Raw genomic sequence first — 20,910 nt, 5'->3', positions numbered from 1 at the left:
CATGATACCCAAGTTCATATCAGTTCAAAATACTGTAGCTAGTATAATAAATATCAGGGTTGAAAAAAACTATGTAGCCTAGGGGAATCAAGCTAAAGTCACTGTGTGTTTGAAACACAAACAGGACACTTTCCATGGGGAATGGGAGCTGCTGTAGGAACAGATGGGGCAGCTCTCGCTTCGACAATGAGAGAACAGCACAAATGAACGGTGTGTCCGTGGCTGAATCCCTATTTCCATTGAACTGCACTACGTTTGACCAGGGCCAATAGGATATCACAGAACATATGTCTACTTCAACAGACAAACACGACAACACATCACCAGCTGTTGCCTGTGTGGGAGACATGAAAGGCCATTCCACATTGGCCTGCACCCTAAAATAACCCCCAAGCTTTTAAATCACAAATTATAGCTAACCCAACCCTAGAGGACTGGGATTAACACACACAACATTTCCCTAATCCTGGAAGTCGTTTTTCAACACTGACACAGTTGGAGAGACGAGGACTCACTTTGGCTTTCTCGCCCATCTCACACAGTCATGCCCACACACAGACATACAGACACACAGACATACACACACACAGACACACAGACACACAGACACACAGACATACACATAGTCAGGAAACAGGGACTCACTTTGGCTTTCTCGATGACATTAGCAAACTCTCCCATCCAAACAAAGCAGTGTTGAGGAGTAACCAGCAGGAAGCAGTCGCCACTGTTCAGGGTCGAGGCTCTGGGCTCCACTAGTCTGGTCTGGACGTGACGGCGGCCTGGGTAGATCAGAGAGAGGGTGAGATCGTGTCTGAAATGGCACCCTATTCCCAATATACAGTAGTGCACTACATGGCACCATATTCCCTGACAAAAGCTTCAAGGGAATAAGGGCCCATAGGGCTCTGATCAAAAGTAGTGCACTACAGTATATAGGGAATAGGGTAAAAAAAAATTCAACCAACCTGAGGCTCAGGATACAATTCTTTCTCTGTCATGATCCAAGCAACTCTGCTATTCTGGGCTTGATTATTTTAGTCTAGAAAGTGGACACTGTCACATCTGCACAGGATATCACATTCTTGATTTGGTGTGAGAGTGTGTGTTCAACCACATGTTTAACTATCCCAACATGACCCTCTCTTTCCAACTCAAATCCATTTCCTCCTTATCTTTCCCCTTCACATGACTGGCCCTAATATCTTGTGCTCTCTAGCAGGTTGAACACACACACACACACACACACACACACACACACACACACACACACACACACACACACACACACACACACACACACACACACACACACACACACACACACACACACACACACACACACACACACACACACACACACACACACACACACCACAGGACCCCGACTGCGTCTCAAATGGCATCCTATTTCCTAAAAGTGCACTACTTTTGACCAGAGCCATATAGGCCGTGGTAAAAAGAACTGAACTATGAAGGGAATAGGGTGCCGTTTGGGTGCAACAGGCTACTTCAATGACGCAGAGTTCTCCAGGAACAACTTCATTTGTTCTCTTTACCTGTCCTCACCTGTCTTCATTCAGAAACTACCTGGCTGTGGAATATTCTCGGTCCTGTTCATATTTTCCTATGACATTGGTCAATGTCAAAATAAATGCTGGTCTTGAAGTGATACAGCTCACTTCAAAACCAAAGTTTGTGAGACATTTTAAGACGTTAAAAGTGGGATGCGATGAGAATATATCCCATGCTATCTGTACTGTGGATCAAGCTATGTGCCTCAATCCCAAAATGAAAGGGAAAGATACTAAAGACACACCTAGGTCATATTCATTAGGAATGAAACGAAAGAAAACTGACAGAAACAGGGGGTTACTGTGTCTACATTTTGAAGCAATGTGCACTAATGAATAAAGCTCAGTAACGCAGTAGGCATCTCACCTTTGACCTGCATCAGCATGACGTTCTTGTACGGCACAGCGCTGTTGTTGGACATCTGCTCTGAGATGTTGACGCTCCTCAGACTCACATTGCTGAAGTTCTCCTTACTGGCCAGTCCAGCTAGGGCCGCGTCCGAGTACTCCGAAGTCTTATTCACTACAACTCACAGGACAAGGAGCGTGTGAGGGCTAGACACTCTGTGTGAAACACACACACACACACTCACACTCACACTCACACTCACTCTTCTCATCCTTGATCCTCTTGCTCTCTATGAGGCCGATGTTGAGTCTCTGCTCAGTGTACTCGTGTCTGATGTCCTCCCTGGCCGCCAGCATCTTCAGAGGGTTCTTAGACGACTGGACGTTCCTAGACGGCCTCACTGCTCGTTTGTGCTGCGCTATGGCTGAGGTCAACCTGCATAGGGAGGGACAGAGGTCAGGAAGAGAGGGGGCGAGGGAGAAAGGGACAGGTAGAGGGGCAGAGAGGACATGTAGATGTAGTGAAACTCCATGCAATGGAGCTACACCCAATGCCACATGTCTGCTCCAACCAAAGTAGGCTTGCAGAAATCCTGTAACTCCAGAATTCCTCCCGATTCCAGGAATATTCCAACCAGGATTTCTGGAAAATGTTTGGGAAAGTTAACAGAATGTTGCAACCCTAGAGCAAAGACATCATTATTTGGTAAATGATTTGCTTACTTGGGCGCCTGAGTGCCGAAGATGGCATCAAAGTCTTCGTCGATCTCGATCCTGCTGGGCATGCGTGGGAAGTCAGACACGGGACGGTAGAACTTGGAGAAGATCTCATCGTCCATCCTCATCACCTCCTTCACAGCCTTCTCGGTCACGGTCAGAGTGGTCTTCTGAAGACCTGCCACTAGGGGGAAACACAGTAAAAGTCCAATCACTACTGTAAATGACTACTGTAACAGACTTTACGATGCTTAATTAACAGGATAGCTTCCTTCTTCACAAGCCCACACCCTTGAAACATCTTTAGCCATTGACGCCATTGAAAAGCATTTGATGGAATGGGTAGAGGCAACTGATAAACTATTAGCACCAACCTTTACTGTTCAGACGTCCCAAAAATGTCTCCAATTTATCCAGCTTTTTATCCGACTCCAAGTTCATCTCTGGTCTGGCTTCAATTTCTGGTGGATAAAACATCAGATCAGACAACAGAGTTACAAATATTCCTGACAGATATCGTATGGTCATGTTGTGATTGTATGTTTTCGTAGGATTGTGATTAGGGTTAAACAATGCTGGTAACGTTCTCCAAATCTGGGTTGGAAGATTCCTTCAATCAGGAGGAAATCAGCAGGAAATCCATGTATCCTCCGACCAGAACTTCAGAACAATTTGGGGAAAGTCATTGGAATTCTGCAATCCTACATTGCATCTGTCATTAAGTGTATGACTGACCCTCCTGCGGTTTGATGACAGGCACGTTGCTCTTGAGTTTGGTGGAGACAGGAGACAGGATGGGGCTGATGGCTGAGGAGGCTGCCAGACCTGCAAACACAACCACACACACACACTCTGAGAGGAAAGAAAATCATACTATCCTCTAGGGTCCAGAAACCTTTGTGATTTCACTTGCTTTTATAATCTTACTCCAAACAGCGAATCACTTTCTCATCCTTTTTGGTGCAATATGGGGGCCCTGAAAAAAACACAAAAAACACCCTATACATCTTTTTAGAAATAGCAAAGATCTCAGCATAGTGATGCAGGTCTTTAGATGTTGTACAAATGAAGTTGTGTCATTCTGAACTTTATCCGCAACGTTATATTTACTACTTTTGTGCGACTCGGGCAGTTTCCCCTATCCAGCTGTGCCATTCTCCGTGTAGCCTGCTGCTACAGGTAACTGCCAAAATAAAGGAAACACCAACATAAAGTGTCTTAATAGGGCTTTGGGGGCACCACGAGCCAGAACAGCTTCAATGCACCTTGGCATATATTGTACAAATGTCTGGAACTTCCTGTGTGGAAGCACCTGCTCTCAATATTCTTTGAATCCCTAATTTTCTCAAGTTTTCCTTTATTTTGGCAGTTACCTGTAGAATGGACAGAGAGGTATCACTCGAGTTTCAACAAAATTGAATAGAACCTTGCGGATAAAGTTAGAAATGGCACAATTTCATGTGTACAACATTTAAAGATCTGCATCACTAATACTGAGAGATTTGCCATTTCTAAAAGTAATGTTTTTGGAGTCTTTGATAATGTTTTTTCCAGTGGCCCCATACTGCACAACGAGGATGAGAAAAGTGGAAAAAGAGGTGTCTGAACCCTTCTACAACATGCCATTTACATCAAAAATAGAGATTTGGTTTTCTAAAAGAAAACGTCTCGTTTAATATCTATTGGTGTGTAGTTGTTGTGATCGTCTCATACGTTGTTATGTATGGTGTTTATATATCTGCCATCCTGCCTACTAATTCCCCTTGTGAAATAAATAGTTTTGATATTGATATTATCATTTAAAAAACATTTATGTAGTTGGATAGCCTAAGTGGACTTGCACATGCTTTGATTTGGCTGGCTCCTAGCCGAACTCCACTAGGCAAAACAAACAGGTGTGCTCGTGTAACAGTATAACTTTAGTCCATCCCCTCGCCCCTCGAACCAGGGACCCTCTGCACACATCAACAGTCACCCACGAAGCATCGTTACCCATCGCTCCACAAATGCCGCGGACCTTGAAGAGCAAGGGGAACCACTACTTCAAGGTCTCAAAGCGAGTGACGTCACCGATCGAAACGCTATTAGCGCGCACCACCGCTAACTAGCTAGCCATATCACATCGGTTACACTAGCATACCTTCGACCTTCACTTGAAAAACGAGAAAAAAGCTGCAATAGTACTGTTTGTCCACCTTGAGACACCATAGCCAGAATAAACTTCCTCAAAATACACAGCTTTAATCTAAGATAACTCCAGAAATCTGTCATTAATTTAGACGTTTTTGCCCAGGAGATCTTAGACGTGCAATTTTACATCTAACTAGGATGTTTGGTGCAGTATTTCTCAAGTGAAAAAAATTACATGAAAACGAGTCGTCTATCGCTGACAATGACAACCTACACTTAATTGAAGAATCCCTACTGTTGCCCAATCACCGACAAAGGTGTGTAGACTTTGGTTTACGAACTTCGGCTTGCCTCAAGAACATATTTTGTGTGCATGAACAGCTGACCATCAGTGGGCCGTGCTCTGACCTTTCTTGACCATGCGTGCAGCCACAGTGTACTAACCTTTCTTGACCATGCGTGCAGCCACAGTGTACTAACCTTTCTTGACCGTGCGTGCAGCCACAGTGTACTAACCTTTCTTGACCGTGCGTGCAGCCACAGTGTACTAACCTTTCTTGACCGTGCGTGCAGCCACAGTGTACTAACCTTTCTTGACCATGCAGCCACAGTGTACTAACCTTTCTTGACCATGCGTGCAGCCACAGTGTACTGGGTGGAGTCGTTGGCCACCCCCTTGCCTTTAGACACCCAGGACTCCTCCCGTGTTGAGATCATCTGCTTCCTCTCCTCTATGGACATCTGAGCCTGGTTCTCCATCTCCTCTCCCATCCTCTGAACACACACAGTTACACACTGTTACCTACTGGTTAGTACAGGGTTTCACATAGTGTTAAATGCTGTACAGTAAGGTCACCAGTGATGTGTTAGTATAACGTCGATCACCGTTCGTTGTGACTAAAGTAGGTGGGTAAAAGGTGGGTAAACAGTGTTTACCCTCCACTACACCACTGAAGGTCACTGTACCACTCTGATAATGTGAGAACCAAAACAAAAAAAAGTAGAAATCAGTGGTGGCTGGTGAACGGAGGATGAGTCATAGCCATTAGGCTGGAATTGTATCAAACGCGTAAAAACCATGCCGTTCCAGCCATTACAATGAGTCCATCCTCCGACTTAAAGTGACACCAGCCACAACTGCTCTGATTATATGAGGACAGAACCACAAAACCTTGGAAATGATAGCAACAAAGTACAGTAGCTTTGTCTTTGCAGGACTATCCCATAGAAGTGTAATACTACTCATACACACCAAACAAAAAGACAGAGTACAGTAAGATAAGTAGCAATAGGGGGAGGGGTTCAAATCATTAACGTAACCAAATGAGATTTTAGTGGACAGGGAAAAGACAGACCTTTCAATGACATGCATGCAGAGATAATGGAAGACCACCGGCTGAGTCTTAAATGACACCCTAATCCCTATATAATGCCCTACTTTCGACCAGGCCCCATAGGATTCTGGTCAAAAGTAGTTCCCTAAATACGGGATAGATGACCAGAGCCCTGGTCAAAAGTAGTGCACTACATAAGGAATGGGGTGCAATTTGAGACACACCCCAAGCTTCCAGTACAGGCAGAACAGTGAAACATGGCAGGTCCGGTGCGTGTTCTTACCTGACTATGAAGGTCAATAACTTGGCACTTATGGCCAAGGGAGATTGGAGGAAAATATGTGGAGGAAAAGACAGGCTCCTAAGGACAGAGGTGATTGGAAACGTGGATAAGAGGAGAAGAGATGTGGAGGGAGGAAATGGAGAGGGATAGGGAAGAAAGTTACAATCAGGCAGACATCTACAGAGGAATGCTAGAGAGTAGGGTTGGGCTACCAGGTATATGATCATACCGTATACCGGGGTATTTCGAAGGTATGTAAATCTGGATACCGCCCCAAAGCTACTGGAGAAAGGATGCAAAGGAGAGAGACCATACCATTCCAAACCAGAAATGATCATTGTGACAAAGAGACCCAGAGCGAGATACTGAGAGCCACTGAGGGACAACTCACAGAGATTATTTTGGATAAATCAAGTCTGAAGTCATGATGATGTTTCCATGGCTGAAGCAGGCTGAGCCGGCGTTCCCCAGTCAAACTTCTATCTGTTTCACAGTGTATATTCCCCTTTAAAAGAGAAACAACATCTCCAGAGGACCATCGCCTGAGCCCCTCACATCCATCCACTTCACATGTAATGCAAAGACATGCAACAGAGGAGTCTGGTGAGGGGAGGACGGCTCATAGCAATGGCTGGAATGGAAAACATGGAACAGTATCCAACTCATGGCAACAATGTATTTGATGTGTTTGATACCATTCCATATATTCCCTTCCATCCATTACTATGAGCCCGTCCTCGGATTCAAAGTCCCACCAGCCACCACTGGCCTGCAAGTGTTACGTGTTTAATCATGAACATATGCAGAGGTGCTTGAATACGAATTAATCGGTAACTGGCCATGCACATAGCAGCTGCTGTAGCTTAATACCCATCACGCAGCTGATTCAAATAACCAACTCATCATGCTTTGATTATTTGAATCAGCTGTGGGGTGCTAGGGCAAAAAAACGAAACGTAGACACAGGCGGGACCCCAGAACCGTATAAGGGAAACCCTGGTCGAGACAAGCCAGCGACGACTGTCTCAGTGACACAATCATGAAGAGAGGCCAATTGTTCTGTCACTACGGACTTACAGTGGTCCTTCCTTTACAAGTTGTGGCGTACTGCAGCACAGCCTGCGGGGTGCCGCAGGGTTCTATGGCACGTTATTGTTCTGTCACTACGGACTTACAGTGGTCCTTCCTTTACAAGTTGTGGCGTACTGCAGCACAGCCTGCGGGGTGCCGCAGAGTTCTATGGCACGTGATTGAAAAGTCAGCCATAGTTGCCTGAATGTCGCAATTTACCACAAACGGTTGCGGCATAACCTCAAAACGTTGAAAGGAAGAACCGCCGTATGATGAATGGCTCTCTATCACTACGATGCAGTGTGCAGTTCAAAAGGCAAACATTTTGAGGCGGGAAAACAAGCAGTGACTGGCAGCAACGTAGCAACAAACGCAGCGCGTCTCTGAACGATGTAGCGTAGCTATATTGACTTCAGAGTCAAGTCCATCACCAGCATCCCCTAACACAGCCATCAGAGGTAGGATAGCATCCGACCACAGCAACTGAAGAGCAGTGAACGGCAACACTGAAGAGCAGTGAACGGCAACACTGAAGAGCAGTGAACGGCAACACTGAAGAGCAGTGAACAACAACACTGAAGAGCAGTGAACAACAACACTGAAGAGCAGTGAACAACAACACTGAAGAGCAGTGAACAACAACACTGAAGAGCAGTGAACAACAACACTGAAGAGCAGTGAACAACAACACTGAAGAGCAGTGAACAACAACACTGAAGAGCAGTGAACAACAACACTGAAGAGCAGTGAACAACAACACTGAAGAGCAGTGAACAACAACACTGAAGAGCAGTGAACAACAACACTGAAGAGCAGTGAACAACAACACTGAAGAGCAGTGAACAACAACACTGAAGAGCAGTGAACAACAACACTGAAGAGCAGTGAACAACAACACTGAAGAGCAGTGAACAACAACACTGAAGAGCAGTGAACAACAACACTGAAGAGCAGTGAACAACAACACTGAAGAGCAGTGAACAACAACACTGAAGAGCAGTGAACAACAACACTGAAGAGCATTGAACAACAACACTGAAGAGCAGTGAACAACAACACTGAAGAGCAGTGAACAACAAAGAGCACTGAAGAGCAGTGAACAACAACACTGAAGAGCAGTGAACAACAACACTGAAGAGCAGTGAACAACAACACTGAAGAGCAGTGAACAACAACACTGAAGAGCAGAACAACAACACTGAACAAACAACACTGAAGAGCAGTGAACAACAACACTGAAGAGCAGTGAACAACAACACTGAAGAGCAGTGAACAACAACACTGAAGAGCAGTGAACAACAACACTGAAGAGCATTGAACAACAACAAGAGCTGAAGAGCAGTGAACAACAACACTGAAGAGCAGTGAACAACAACACTGAAGAGCAGTGAACAACAACACTGAAGAGCAGTGAACAACAACACTGAAGAGCAGTGAACAACAACACTGAAGAGCAGTGAACAACAACACTGAAGAGCAGTGAACAACAACACTGAAGAGCAGTGAACAACAACACTGAAGAGCAGTGAACAACAACACTGAAGAGCAGTGAACAACAACACTGAAGAGCAGTGAACAACAACACTGAAGAGAAGAGCAGTGAACAACAACACTGAAGAGCAGTGAACAACAACACTGAAGAGCAGTGAACAACAACACTGAAGAGCAGTGAACAACAACACTGAAGAGCAGTGAACAACAACACTGAAGAGCAGTGAACAACAACACTGAAGAGCAGTGAACAACAACACTGAAGAGAAGAGCAGTGAACAACAACACTGAAGAGCAGTGAACAACAACACTGAAGAGCAGTGAACAACAACACTGAAGAGCAGTGAACAACAACACTGAAGAGCAGTGAACAACAACACTGAAGAGCAGTGAACAACAACACTGAAGAGCAGTGAACAACAACACTGAAGAGCATTGAACAACAACACTGAAGAGTAGTGAACAACTAGAGTAGCACATTTCTGGTAATTTGGCCAAAATTTCCAGGTTTTCCAAGGAGGGAATAAGTAGGAAAATCTGGGAATTCTTCAGTTGGGATTTCTGGAAAAACTGGGAATTTGGGGAACGTTCAACCCTCATCAGACCACAGCAACACTGAACAGCAGTGAACAACAGAACAGAACAGTCAAAGAAGCAGCAGGTCACACACAGAGCTCAGTGGACCACCGTTGGCACTGGGGCACAGCATCGTCGTCAGGCCTTACCCACAGCTGGTCAGACACAGTGACAGCAGCGAACTCATCAATAACCATCCCTTCCTCCTGAAGACAGGGGAAACACAGAACACGTTCAAAGGGAGAAGGCTAGTGCTAGGCTATAGCCTTGTAGAAAATGTGCCAAACAAGACAGAACTGTTGTCTTATCGAATATTGCGTGACATGTATTTTGGAATCTTGGCTGGTAGAATGTCACTTTGGCTAGTAGAAATTGTGGTCTGCTAGCCAAACTGGCCAGTGCCCAAAATCTTTCAATTACAACCCCAGCCTCAACCCATTACTGTTGCTACTGTAACATGAGGCTTAGAAGAAGGGTGATCAACGGGAGGATTTAACATGAAGTATTAAGTACACAAACAGACAGGATTTGACCCAGATTACAGCACAATGGGGTGCATCATTAACAGAAAGGAGGGGCGATTCAATTATTACAAGAAGTCCGTGTCTCTGTTTTAGATCTAATCTGAACTGAATATGCTCAGTTAAACCAAGAAGTCCGTGTCTCTGTTTTAGATCTAATCTGAACTGAATATGCTCAGTTAAACCAGAATTATTACAAGAAGTCCGTGTCTCTGTTTTAGATCTAATCTGAACTGAATATGCTCAGTTAAACCAGAATTTTTGTGAAGTGGCATATAGTAGACTAATTCATTAATTAAACGTAAAACTGTACAGTAAAAAGACTGTACATTAAACAATACATATGCCATTCTGTAACCATATTGTCAAATTACATATTGGTGGCATTAGCACTAGTTTAAGTGATACTCAATCTTCAATCAGAGTGAGAAATTTTGACTTGCTCTTGTTCCAGTCTAAAGTAGAAAAGAGATTTCTCCAAGGCCCCAGATTGCTAATTCCACAGGGAGACTGGCCCATATGTTCCATGCAGGGCTGTGTTGGCCCCAGGCACTGGTCCCAAATAGCACCCTATTCCCTATATAGTGCACTTCTTTTGATCAAGGCCCATAGGGCTGTGGTCAAACTATGGTCAAAAGAAGGGCACAATAGGGAGCCAATTGGGATAAAGGGGGCACCAGCCCACTAAGCTGAGCTCTCACTGGAGCAGATGGGGTTGATGAATGGCAAGGGGGAAATGAAAGGCACCCTCACATAAAGACCACGAGAGGCCCCTTTAAAATGGCAACCAGGACGAGTGCCCTAATGAGACTACTAAAAATTGTAAGCACAACAAATGTGTAGCATGTCACGAAACGGATGACGTTGTGCACAAAAAAACAGGGACCACTTTTGGAAGGTGAGCATCACTTTCATGAACAAGTGCATCTTTAACTTAACAAAAACAATGAGCACACGAACGGTTTATGTGAATGCATCTAAATCCACCTCATTTAGTACTTCATGGGTAACGGGTTGAGTAATGATGGTTCAGTATGACAACGTCTGGGTTGTTGAAACACATTTCATTCATTATCATATGAGGTCCATAGACATTTTGTGAGGTGTGGGGATGCTGCTTGTTGTACTGTTATGTATGGTGCAGTACAGTGAATCTCCACCGAGTGTTTTTGCTTGCATCTCTTTGAGCCCAAAATGTGGCTTCTCTTTCAAGATTCAATTTGGAGGTCCAGCTGTGTGTAGTCTCACCTTCTTCTTGTAGGTCTGCTCTGCCTCCCATCCTTGTCCTTGTACTGTGGAGTGTCTCTCAGTCACAGCCACCTTTACCACTTCCTGCTTCTTATTGATCCTGTTCCTCCAGTCCTCTTCACCACTCTTCTTCAACAGGGCCAGCCTGGGAGAGAGAAGAAAGAAAGGAAGAGAGAGAGAGAGGTTAACATCCTCACCACTCTTCTTCAACAGGGCCAGCCTGGGAGAGAGAATGAAAGAAAGGAAGAGAGAGAGAGAGGTTAACCTCCTCACCACTCTTCTTCAACAGGGCCAGCCTGGGAGAGAAAAGGAAAGAAAGGAAGAGAGAGAGAGAGGTTAACCTCCTCACCACTCTTCTTCAACAGGGCCAGCCTGGGAGAGAAAAGGAAAGAAAGGAAGAGAGAGAGAGAGGTTAACCTCCTCACCACTCTTCTTCAACAGGGCCAGCCTGGGAGAGAAAAGGAAAGAAAGGAAGAGAAAGAAAACCTCCTCACCACTCTTCTTCAACAGAGCCTGGGAGAGAAAAGGAAAGAAAGGAAGAGAGAGAGAGAGGTTAACCTCTTCACCACTCTTCTTCAACAGGGCCAGCCTGGGAGAGAAAAGAAAGAAAGGAAAGAAAGGAAGACAGGGCCAGCCTGGGAGAGAAAAGGAAAGAAAGGAAGAGAGAGAGAGAGGTTAACCTCCTCACCACTCTTCTTCAACAGGGCCAGCCTGGGAGAGAGAAGGAAAGAAAGAAAGAGAGAGAGAGAGGTTAACCTCTTCACCACTCTTCTTCAACAGGGCCAGCCTGGGAGAGAGAAGGAAAGAAAGGAAGAGAGAGAGAGAGAGAGGTTAACCTCCTCACCACTCTTCTTCAACAGGGCCAGCCTGGGAGAGAGAAGGAAAGAAAGGAAGAACCTCCTCACCACTCTTCTTCAGCAGGGCCTCTTCTTCAGAGAGAAGGAAAGAAAGGAAGAGAGAGAGAGAGAGAGAGAGGTTAACCTGACAGAGACAGGACATATAGGTACATGAAATTTTAAGCTAAAAAGAACATTTTGCATGAACTACATCATCATGCACTTCTATACACAACAAGTCTATTTGGTGGAAACACACCACTGGTGGGAAAATGCATATTTTCTTTTTGTGGTTTTTAGAATATTCACATGAAAATCTGTTGCCAATTGCATGGAAACGGAGCTACTAACAGTCTGACAGGGCCAAGATGAGAGCAGTACTGATGAACAGTAGCTAAATCTACTGAAACAGCTTTTAATCTCTAAGGATGCACCCCAAATGGCACCCTATTCCATTTATAGTTCACTACTTTTTTGGGGGGTGGGGTTTGGGATGCAGTCAGGTCATAAGTAGTGCAATATATAGGGAACAGAACACGGGTGCCATTTGGGACACTGGGACACAACCTAAGGATGTCTACAGACTGCAGCCTGATCTCCGTCTCCTACCTCTCCTCTCTCCAGGAACAAAGAGGGAAAATGCACAGTGGCCAGAAATAAATCACTTTCACCTCAAAGAGAGTCAGAAACTTAGATCCCACAAGGACACAGGGGGACTCTGAGGGTGCCTCAAATGGCTGCCTATTCCCTATATGGTGCCCTGCTTTTCACCAGAGCCGTATGAAACTAGTGCACTATGTAGGGAATAGACTACCATTTGGGATGCAGGCAGGGGCTCATTCACCACCGCCTCATTCTGTCTCATATTCTTTACATCGTCACGTTTTTTACACAGACAACAAGGCGAATCAAGTTGAAATCTTTGGCAAGCTGCTATGTCGCCTGAATAATACCTGCATCTTTCACAACAGAGAGCCCATTCAGACAATTACAAAATTTCCCATAAGTATAGAAATGATGGTTGGAAGATTCCCGGCATCAGAAGGGAATAAGCAGGACATTTGGAATCCTCCAACCAGTATTTCTGGAAACGTACGTACAGTACAACATCCTGCCATGTAACCACCCCCATCTGAACTACAGTTGGAATTGTTACCCAATCACAGAAACACAGACACAGACTAACCTTTCTTTGATGGACATCTGTTTGGAGGACATCTCTGAGAGTTCTGTTTCGCTGGGGGAGAGGAGGTCGGAGACACTGTGTCCTGTGATGTGGCCACTGTGGTCCAGAGGCAGGGACTGAGACTTGACCAGCGGCTGAGGGAAGGACGTGGGCTTGGGCAGAGTCTGGGGGGCGGTCTGGTGAGGAGGAGGCTGGGATAAGGACTGGGGTCTGGGTTGAGTGTGAGGGATTAGCTGAGAGTAAGGCTTGGGTAGTGGCTGGGTGAAGCTCCTCTCCCTTTCCTGGGGCTTGGGCTGGGATTGGGCTGGAGGTTCCTGGGTGAAGCTCCTCTCCCTTTCCTGGGGCTTGGGCTGGGATTGGGCTGGAGGTTCCTGGGTGAAGTGCTGGCGAGGTTTGGAGTATGGCTGGGGCTCAGTTTGTGGGGGAGACTGGGTGAATTGCTGGTGAGGTTTGAAGTATGGCTGGGGCTCAGTTTGTAGGGGAGACTGGGTGAAAGACTGGATCTGCTGCTGTTTCCGCTGGTTACTGGAGGTTTGAGAGACACTCCTGGCCGCTGCCTCTGTTGTCACAGTTCTCAATGACACACTGGTGTGCTCGGTGTCTGTAGACATATAGACAGACACAAACACGCACACACAAATTGCATTGCAATAAATCCACAGTGTAATCAATACTCACACAGGGGGAGAAGCAGAGCCCAATGGCAGCCCCTCATAGCACACATGCACGCATACGCACGTGCGCACACCGCGTACAGACAAACATTCGCGACTGCCAAGATCCTGCGTACAATCGCCATGATCGGTGTTCAGTTCACACGGTCTCTGATGCTCGGCCGTCGTCTCGAATGTCCGTGCTCATTCATGCACGGACAATTGTTCTGCGTTCCTTTTAGGGTTCCTTTCCATTGTTCTCTACGAGTGTTCTCTCTCTCTCTCTCTCATGCTTGAAGAAAAGACGACCCCGCATCCTCTGAACACAATGTTTGCTGACGGTCATCCAGACACACAGACGGATGGGCCAGCCGTGTTACACTGTCTATCTGCACTGTCTATCTGCACGGTCTATCTGCCCTACCGACACGGCGGAGCACAATGACACAATGCGTAAACCAAAGCCTGCAACACTGAGATCCATCCCTTGACATCCACAAAAACATATCCACACCTCAATCATACTTGATTTCCATTTTGGAGTCACAATCACAGACAACCTTGTCAGTCAGAGTGGTCCTACATTTGCAGACAAAGGGAGCCGCGGGGACAAATGTATGTGCAAATATGCTAATTGGATTCAGCCGAAGCCGTGTCTCTAGTCTTCCTGTCTGTCAGATAGTGTCTGTGATGTGATGGGCATTAGGCGTTAAGACAAATCAAACCGCAGACGGAGGCAGTGTGTAGCCAATGGAAAGAGTCGTGCAATTAACATGCTGCATAATCCAGGAGACAATAAGATATTTCCCTTGTCCTCATCCCAAATGGTGCCATATTCCCTCTTCTGAATTGAATAAAAACGTCTTGAGTGCATCAACCGGCCGTATAATGAATGCATATAAATATTCCTCTAATCTACATGCATGTTTGTTCAGCATTGGTCAAAGTAGTGTGCTACGTAGGGAATAGGGTGCCTTTTGGGAGGTATACAATGGTCTGTGTTTCCTACCTGAGAGGAGTTCCCTGCTCCTGCTGCTCCGTGTGCTCTCTCTGTCTGCTGTGTGCTGCAGCTCTGTGTGTCTCTCTGAGCTGTGTGTCTCTCCCAGGTAGCTCCCGTGCTCTTCCCTCTCCAGGGTGATGCTGCTGCTACTGCCGTATTTATCTCTGTCTCTGTGCTGCCTGGGCTCCACCAGCAACTCACCCCTCCCGTGCCTCAGAGAGGGAAGCTCGATGGACTCCCGCTGGCTACTGTTGGTGTGCCGCGGCTGGGGCTCTGGGGCTGGGGGCTGATAGTGCTGCTGTCTGCTGTCCCTGTCGGGGGAGTGGAGCCTTCCCTTACTGCTGCTGCCTCCAGCACCACTACTAGCACAGCTCTCCCTCTCCTCTCTGCTGGCCCCTCCTTCCCACACATCCTCCTCCTCCTCTCTCTCTCTGTGGCCAGTGGAGGAGCGACTGGCTCCAGGAGCTCCGCCACTGTCTCCTCCTCTCTCTCCAGCTCCTCTACTGTGAGCCTGCTGCTGCGGTTGCTGCTCTGAAAGGGGAGGGCCAGGGGAGAACAGATCTGGTTCAGGGAAACCGGAGGAGTCACCGCCCTTGGTCAGGCTGAAGTACCTGAGAGGGGGGACACACACACACAGAGAGAGAGAGAGAGAGAGAGAGAGAGAGAGAGAGAGAGAGAGAGAGAGAGAGAGAGAGAGAGAGAGAGAGAGAGAGAGAGAGAGAGAGAGAGAGAGAGAGAGAGAGAGAGAGAGAGAGAGAGAGAGAGAGAGAGAGAAACACACAGACAGACACACACAGACAGACAGATAGACAATTCATGGTTTCAATACCAGTGAAGGCTGAATTATTTGACACATGAGGAAACACACACCTCACCCCTCCCCTTTCCTGGGCGGTGGTGGCAGTGGTGGGGGGGTTGTAGGGAACAGCCGTAGATTTTCCAAGGTGGACGTTGCTGCTGCTGGAAGTCGCCGTGGTTACCGTGGCAACCGAGACCTGGGAGGTGACGGCTGCCACGGAGCGGACCAAAGAGGCAGACAGTGGCTCCAGCTTGACCCCTCCTCCTCCGTTCTGCAGCTGCAGGAAGCGAGAGGAGGGATGTATAAATGAATGAATGGACGGATGAATGGCGGGGGACACGGAGGGATAAAAGGATGAGGGGATAAAGGGATGGAGGGATAAAGGGATGGGGGGATAAAGGGATGGATGTATAAAGGGATGGAGGGATAAAGGGATGGGGGGATAAAGGGATGGAGGATAAAGGGATGGAGGATAAAGGGATGGGGGATAAAGGGATGGGGGATAAAGGGACGGAGGATAAAGGGACGGAGGGATAAAGGGACGGAGGGATAAAGGGACGGAGGGATAAAGGGACGGAGGGATAAAGGGATGGGGGATAAAGGGACGGGGGGATAAAGGGACGGGGGATAAAGGGATGGAGGGATAAAGGGACGGAGGGATAAAGGGACGGGGGATAAAGGGATGGAGGGATAAAGGGACGGAGGGATAAAGGGACGGAGGGATAAAGGGACGGAGGGATAAAGGGACGGAGAGATAAAGGGACGGAGGGATAAAGGGACGGGGGATAAAGGGATGGGGGATAAAGGGATGGAGGGATAAAGGGATGAGGGGATAAAGGGATGGGGGATAAAGGGATGGAGGGATAAAGGGACGGAGGGATAAAGGGATGGAGGGATAAAGGGATGAGGGGATAAAGGGATGGAGGGATAAAGGGATGGGGGGATAAAGGGATGGATGTATAAAGGGATGGAGGGATAAAGGGATGGGAGGATAAAGGGATGGAGGGATGGGGGATAAAGGGATGGGGGATAAAGGGATGGAGGATAAAGGGATGGAGGATAAAGGGATGGGGGGATAAAGGGATGGGGGATAAAGGGATGGAGGATAAAGGGACGGAGGGATAAAGGGACGGAGGGAAAGGGACGGGGGGATAAAGGGACGGGGGGGATAAAGGGACGGAGGGATAAAGGGACGGAGGGATAAAGGGACGGAGGGATAAAGGGACAGAGAGATAAAGGGATGGAGGGATAAAGGGACGATAAAGGGACGGGGGGATAAAGGGACGGAGGGATAAAGGGATGGGGGGATAAAGGGACGGGGGGATAAAGGGACGGGGGATAAAGGGATGGAGGGATAAAGGGACGGAGGGATAAAGGGACGGGGGGATAAAGGGATGGAGGGATAAAGGGACGGAGGGATAAAGGGACGGAGGGATAAAGGGACGGAGGGATAAAGGGACGGAGAGATAAAGGGACGGAGGGATAAAGGGACGGGGGGATAAAGGGATGGGGGATAAAGGGAGGGATAAAGGGATGAGGGGATAAAGGGATGGGGGATAAAGGGATGGAGGGATAAAGGGACGGAGGGATAAAGGGATGGAGGGATAAAGGGATGAGGGGATAAAGGGATGGAGGGATAAAGGGATGGGGGATAAAGGGATGGATGTATAAAGGGATGGAGGGATAAAGGGATGGGAGGATAAAGGGATGGAGGGATGGGGGATAAAGGGATGGGGGATAAAGGGATGGAGGATAAAGGGATGGAGGATAAAGGGATGGGGGGATAAAGGGATGGGGGATAAAGGGATGGAGGATAAAGGGACGGAGGGATAAAGGGACGGAGGGTTAAAGGGACGGGGGATAAAGGGACGGGGGGATAAAGGGACGGAGGGATAAAGGGACGGAGGGATAAAGGGACGGAGGGATAAAGGGACAGAGAGATAAAGGGACGGAGGGATAAAGGGACGGGGGATAAAGGGACGGGGGGATAAAGGGACGGGGGGATAAAGGGACGGGGGGATAAAGGGACGAGGGGATAAAGGGATGGGGAAAGGACAACATGCAGTCAGAACAGATACCATAAGTGATGAAACCGATCAAGTAGCTCTTCACATTTGGTCATACAAAAACACTAGTGCCAAATCTAAACAAAACATGTCTTAGACAAGGCAGGCCTGGGCAGTGGTGTAAAGTACTTAAGTAAAAATAATTTAAAGTACTACTTAAGTAGTTTTTTGGTGTATCTGGTTAGCTTAATATAAGGAATTTGAAATAATGTATACTTTTACTTTTGATACTTAAGTATATTTTAAACCAAATACTTTTACTCAAGTATAATTTTACTGAGTGATTTTTATTTTTACTTGAGTGGTTTTCTATCAAGGTATCTTTACTTTTACTCAAGTATGACAACATATACCGGTCATACAAATAATACCACAATTCACAAGTCATTGCCTCTGACCATATCCCATTTACCGCATTCATAATAAATTACAAATGGAAAGCAATTCTTTAGTAGTGCATAATCATAGCATTAAAATGTTGTGCATTATAATTCATCCTGCTTTTTAGGAGTGATTATCTTCTATGATGTTCACCTGAGAGTGAGCACTTACCCTTTTCCCATTCTTAAAATGACCGTGTCCTTCAGTGCAACCTTAGAACCAAGCAGCGTGCATGAACACAACTTCCCTAACACCTTTGACGATGGGTCGAAATGTGACGCCCTCCATCGACCTAATCAACATTAATTCAACCCATAACATTCCAGCCAAATCTGTATGTATTCACCTTCACTGTACACTCGATTTTCAAGACAAGACAGCATTTGCACAAGAACCAACCTTGCATGCATCGGAGTCAAATACATTCCTAGAAATAGTAAGACTGAAGTGTTCATGCTTATTCAGCCACTGGATAAGCATTTTAGAAGAGCAGAACTCTCTTGCTAACACGATACCAAAGCATCTTGTGGCAGAATATCGTTGTAGTCACTAAACACTACGGCGCTTCCATGCCAAAGTCTTCTGTAAGCCAGCACAACGTAGCAGCAGGATGTCACGGCGTACCGTAGTCCCTAAATGTCTATATGAATGGCGCACTGTGTGGTTACGTCACATCTTCAAAGTGAATGCCCGAATGAAAACCGTGGACTCTGTGAGGGCTGAGCATTTCAACATCTTCATTAACCTAGCCGTAAACACCAAGCCATACTGTTAATGGGCATCAAGGCTGGCCAAAGGAACGCACACAAGCTTTTAGGATACTATGAGCAGGGCACTACCAGTCAGCAGCAATGTTTAGGCGGGTTGCTAGGCAGGCTCCTACTTGTTCTCTCTTAGTCAACGGAGGAGGAGGTGGAGGAGGAGGAAGAGAGGTAACCATAGGATCTATCTCCTGTACGGGCACAGCGTTACTTCACTTAGAGGGTCGTTTTATACTAGTTCACATGAATGTTTCAGTTCAATATTAGGCTGCTTTTCTTGAATATTTTCTTGAGACTTGGATCACTTACTAAGGGCTTGATTGTGGAAGTTCTTTAGTGTTTAAAAGGAATGATCAACCTGTAGTTGTATCAGGGCAAAGAGAAACTAGTTTCCTAAAATATGGAGAATCTCCATTGGTGGTGTTTTAGTCCAGGACGAGGCTTCATTTGGGTCAGGGAAACTGGCCCTCGGTGTAAGGCTTGACACTTCTCTATCTGGGTTGAGACTATACCTGATCCACCTCTCCCTGGGTAATAGGCTGGGTCTGGAAGCGGCTGTTGGCTCTGCGCTGACGGGTGTCGCCCCTGGAGGCCCCGGCCCCCTCTGCAGCAGGCTTTGAGGGCTGCTTGGACAGCTGGTTGAACAGGGCCATCTTCTCTGCAAGGCTGTGAGGAGAAAGGTAACATACTGTGTGTGTCAGTGTGTGGTCTGTCACTAGGGTCTATGTCCCCATCACTTCCATTGAACGTTAGCTGGCGGCAAGTAAAGTTAGCTGAAGTTTTCAGTGGCTATTTAAAGAAACATGGATTACAGTTTCTCCTGACCCATAGACTTCTTTCGGGGTGTGGACCCATCTCAGATCAAGTTGTACAATTTAAGACATGTTGCCATGAGTTCAAAGAGAATTCAAATCAAGCTTCAATCGCAACTAATGAAGTGAATGCTGGCTTTTTGCTATTTTTTCCAATGTGATCTATTGTTGCTTCCAAACACCCTTTGACGTGTTTACATAAGAGGATAAGAGTTGAGCACATGCTCTCTTTTTACCTGAGAGTTGAAAGGTCGGGCTCATCTGGACCCAGGTCCTCCATTATCTCGTCAGGCCCAGGCCCTGCTCCATCTCCTTTGGGCTGGGCCTCCCTCTCCCTTTCTTTCTCCCCGTCCTGCTCTCCAATGCTCCGCACCATAGAGCCGTGCTGCGATGCCTCCTGCAGGCTGGGAGGAGGAAGCGCGCACACACACACACACACACACACACACACACACACACACACACACACACACACACACACACACACACACACACACACACACACACACACACACACACACACACACACACACACACACACACACACACGTGACACTGTATTATAATGTACCATACTGTACAATTGACGGACAGTATCTAGCAAGAGCATGTCAACATGCTAGATAATCAATTAGGTAATCAAAACACATTCTGTGAAGGAGCAATACTACATTGTTAATAGTCAGACAAATCTGAAGTTTGCACTGAGCTCAACCACATGAACACAATAATGCTTAAGCCCTGGTGATACTTATGATCAAACTAACTACTCATCTGCATAAAGCATGTACAGTATCCTGTGAATAGCATCAAGTTCAGTCATTGATATTCCTGATCAGAACATGAAACGCTGCAGTCCGATTCTCCACCCTTCTCTGAAAGAGTGCAATTGTACACTCCCTGTCGTGGATTTAAAAGCATAGCAGAGTGGAGCACTCAGGATGGTGGATAAGGGTTAGTAAGCATTGGCAAGTGCATACTTTGGAGAAGGGTGGAGAATGAAGATGTAGCCATTGGGCGGCAACAGGAGTTATAAGTAGATGTGCGAGGCCTGCACTGAGATAATCATGGTGCGCATGCAGTCGGCCATCTGTACTAGAGGATGTGGACGGTTGGTTCTCTC

The 20,910-nt window shown here is 46.7% G+C and overlaps 1 protein-coding gene across 1 annotated transcript in view; it reads right to left on the bottom strand.

Annotated features, from left to right (window-relative positions):
• LOC124041639 overlaps positions 1-20,910 on the bottom strand; it is a 111,199-nt gene that overhangs the window by 9,355 nt on the left and 80,934 nt on the right. Inside the window, 16 exon segments of the mRNA XM_046359451.1 lie at positions 646-782; positions 1,942-2,097; positions 2,186-2,358; positions 2,646-2,823; positions 3,014-3,100; positions 3,375-3,464; positions 5,390-5,543; positions 6,387-6,464; positions 9,674-9,730; positions 11,294-11,438; positions 13,316-13,916; positions 14,978-15,579; positions 15,839-16,044; positions 19,098-19,166; positions 19,488-19,641; positions 20,024-20,191. Coding sequence (XP_046215407.1) covers positions 646-782; positions 1,942-2,097; positions 2,186-2,358; positions 2,646-2,823; positions 3,014-3,100; positions 3,375-3,464; positions 5,390-5,543; positions 6,387-6,464; positions 9,674-9,730; positions 11,294-11,438; positions 13,316-13,916; positions 14,978-15,579; positions 15,839-16,044; positions 19,098-19,166; positions 19,488-19,641; positions 20,024-20,191 — 3,055 coding nt within the window.

Source organism: Oncorhynchus gorbuscha, linkage group LG08 (genome assembly GCF_021184085.1).
Source record: "Oncorhynchus gorbuscha isolate QuinsamMale2020 ecotype Even-year linkage group LG08, OgorEven_v1.0, whole genome shotgun sequence".
In the NCBI taxonomy this organism is placed as follows: domain Eukaryota; kingdom Metazoa; phylum Chordata; class Actinopteri; order Salmoniformes; family Salmonidae; genus Oncorhynchus; species Oncorhynchus gorbuscha.
Note: the sequence above shows the minus strand (reverse complement) of the source record. Positions and strands in the feature narration are given on the sequence as shown.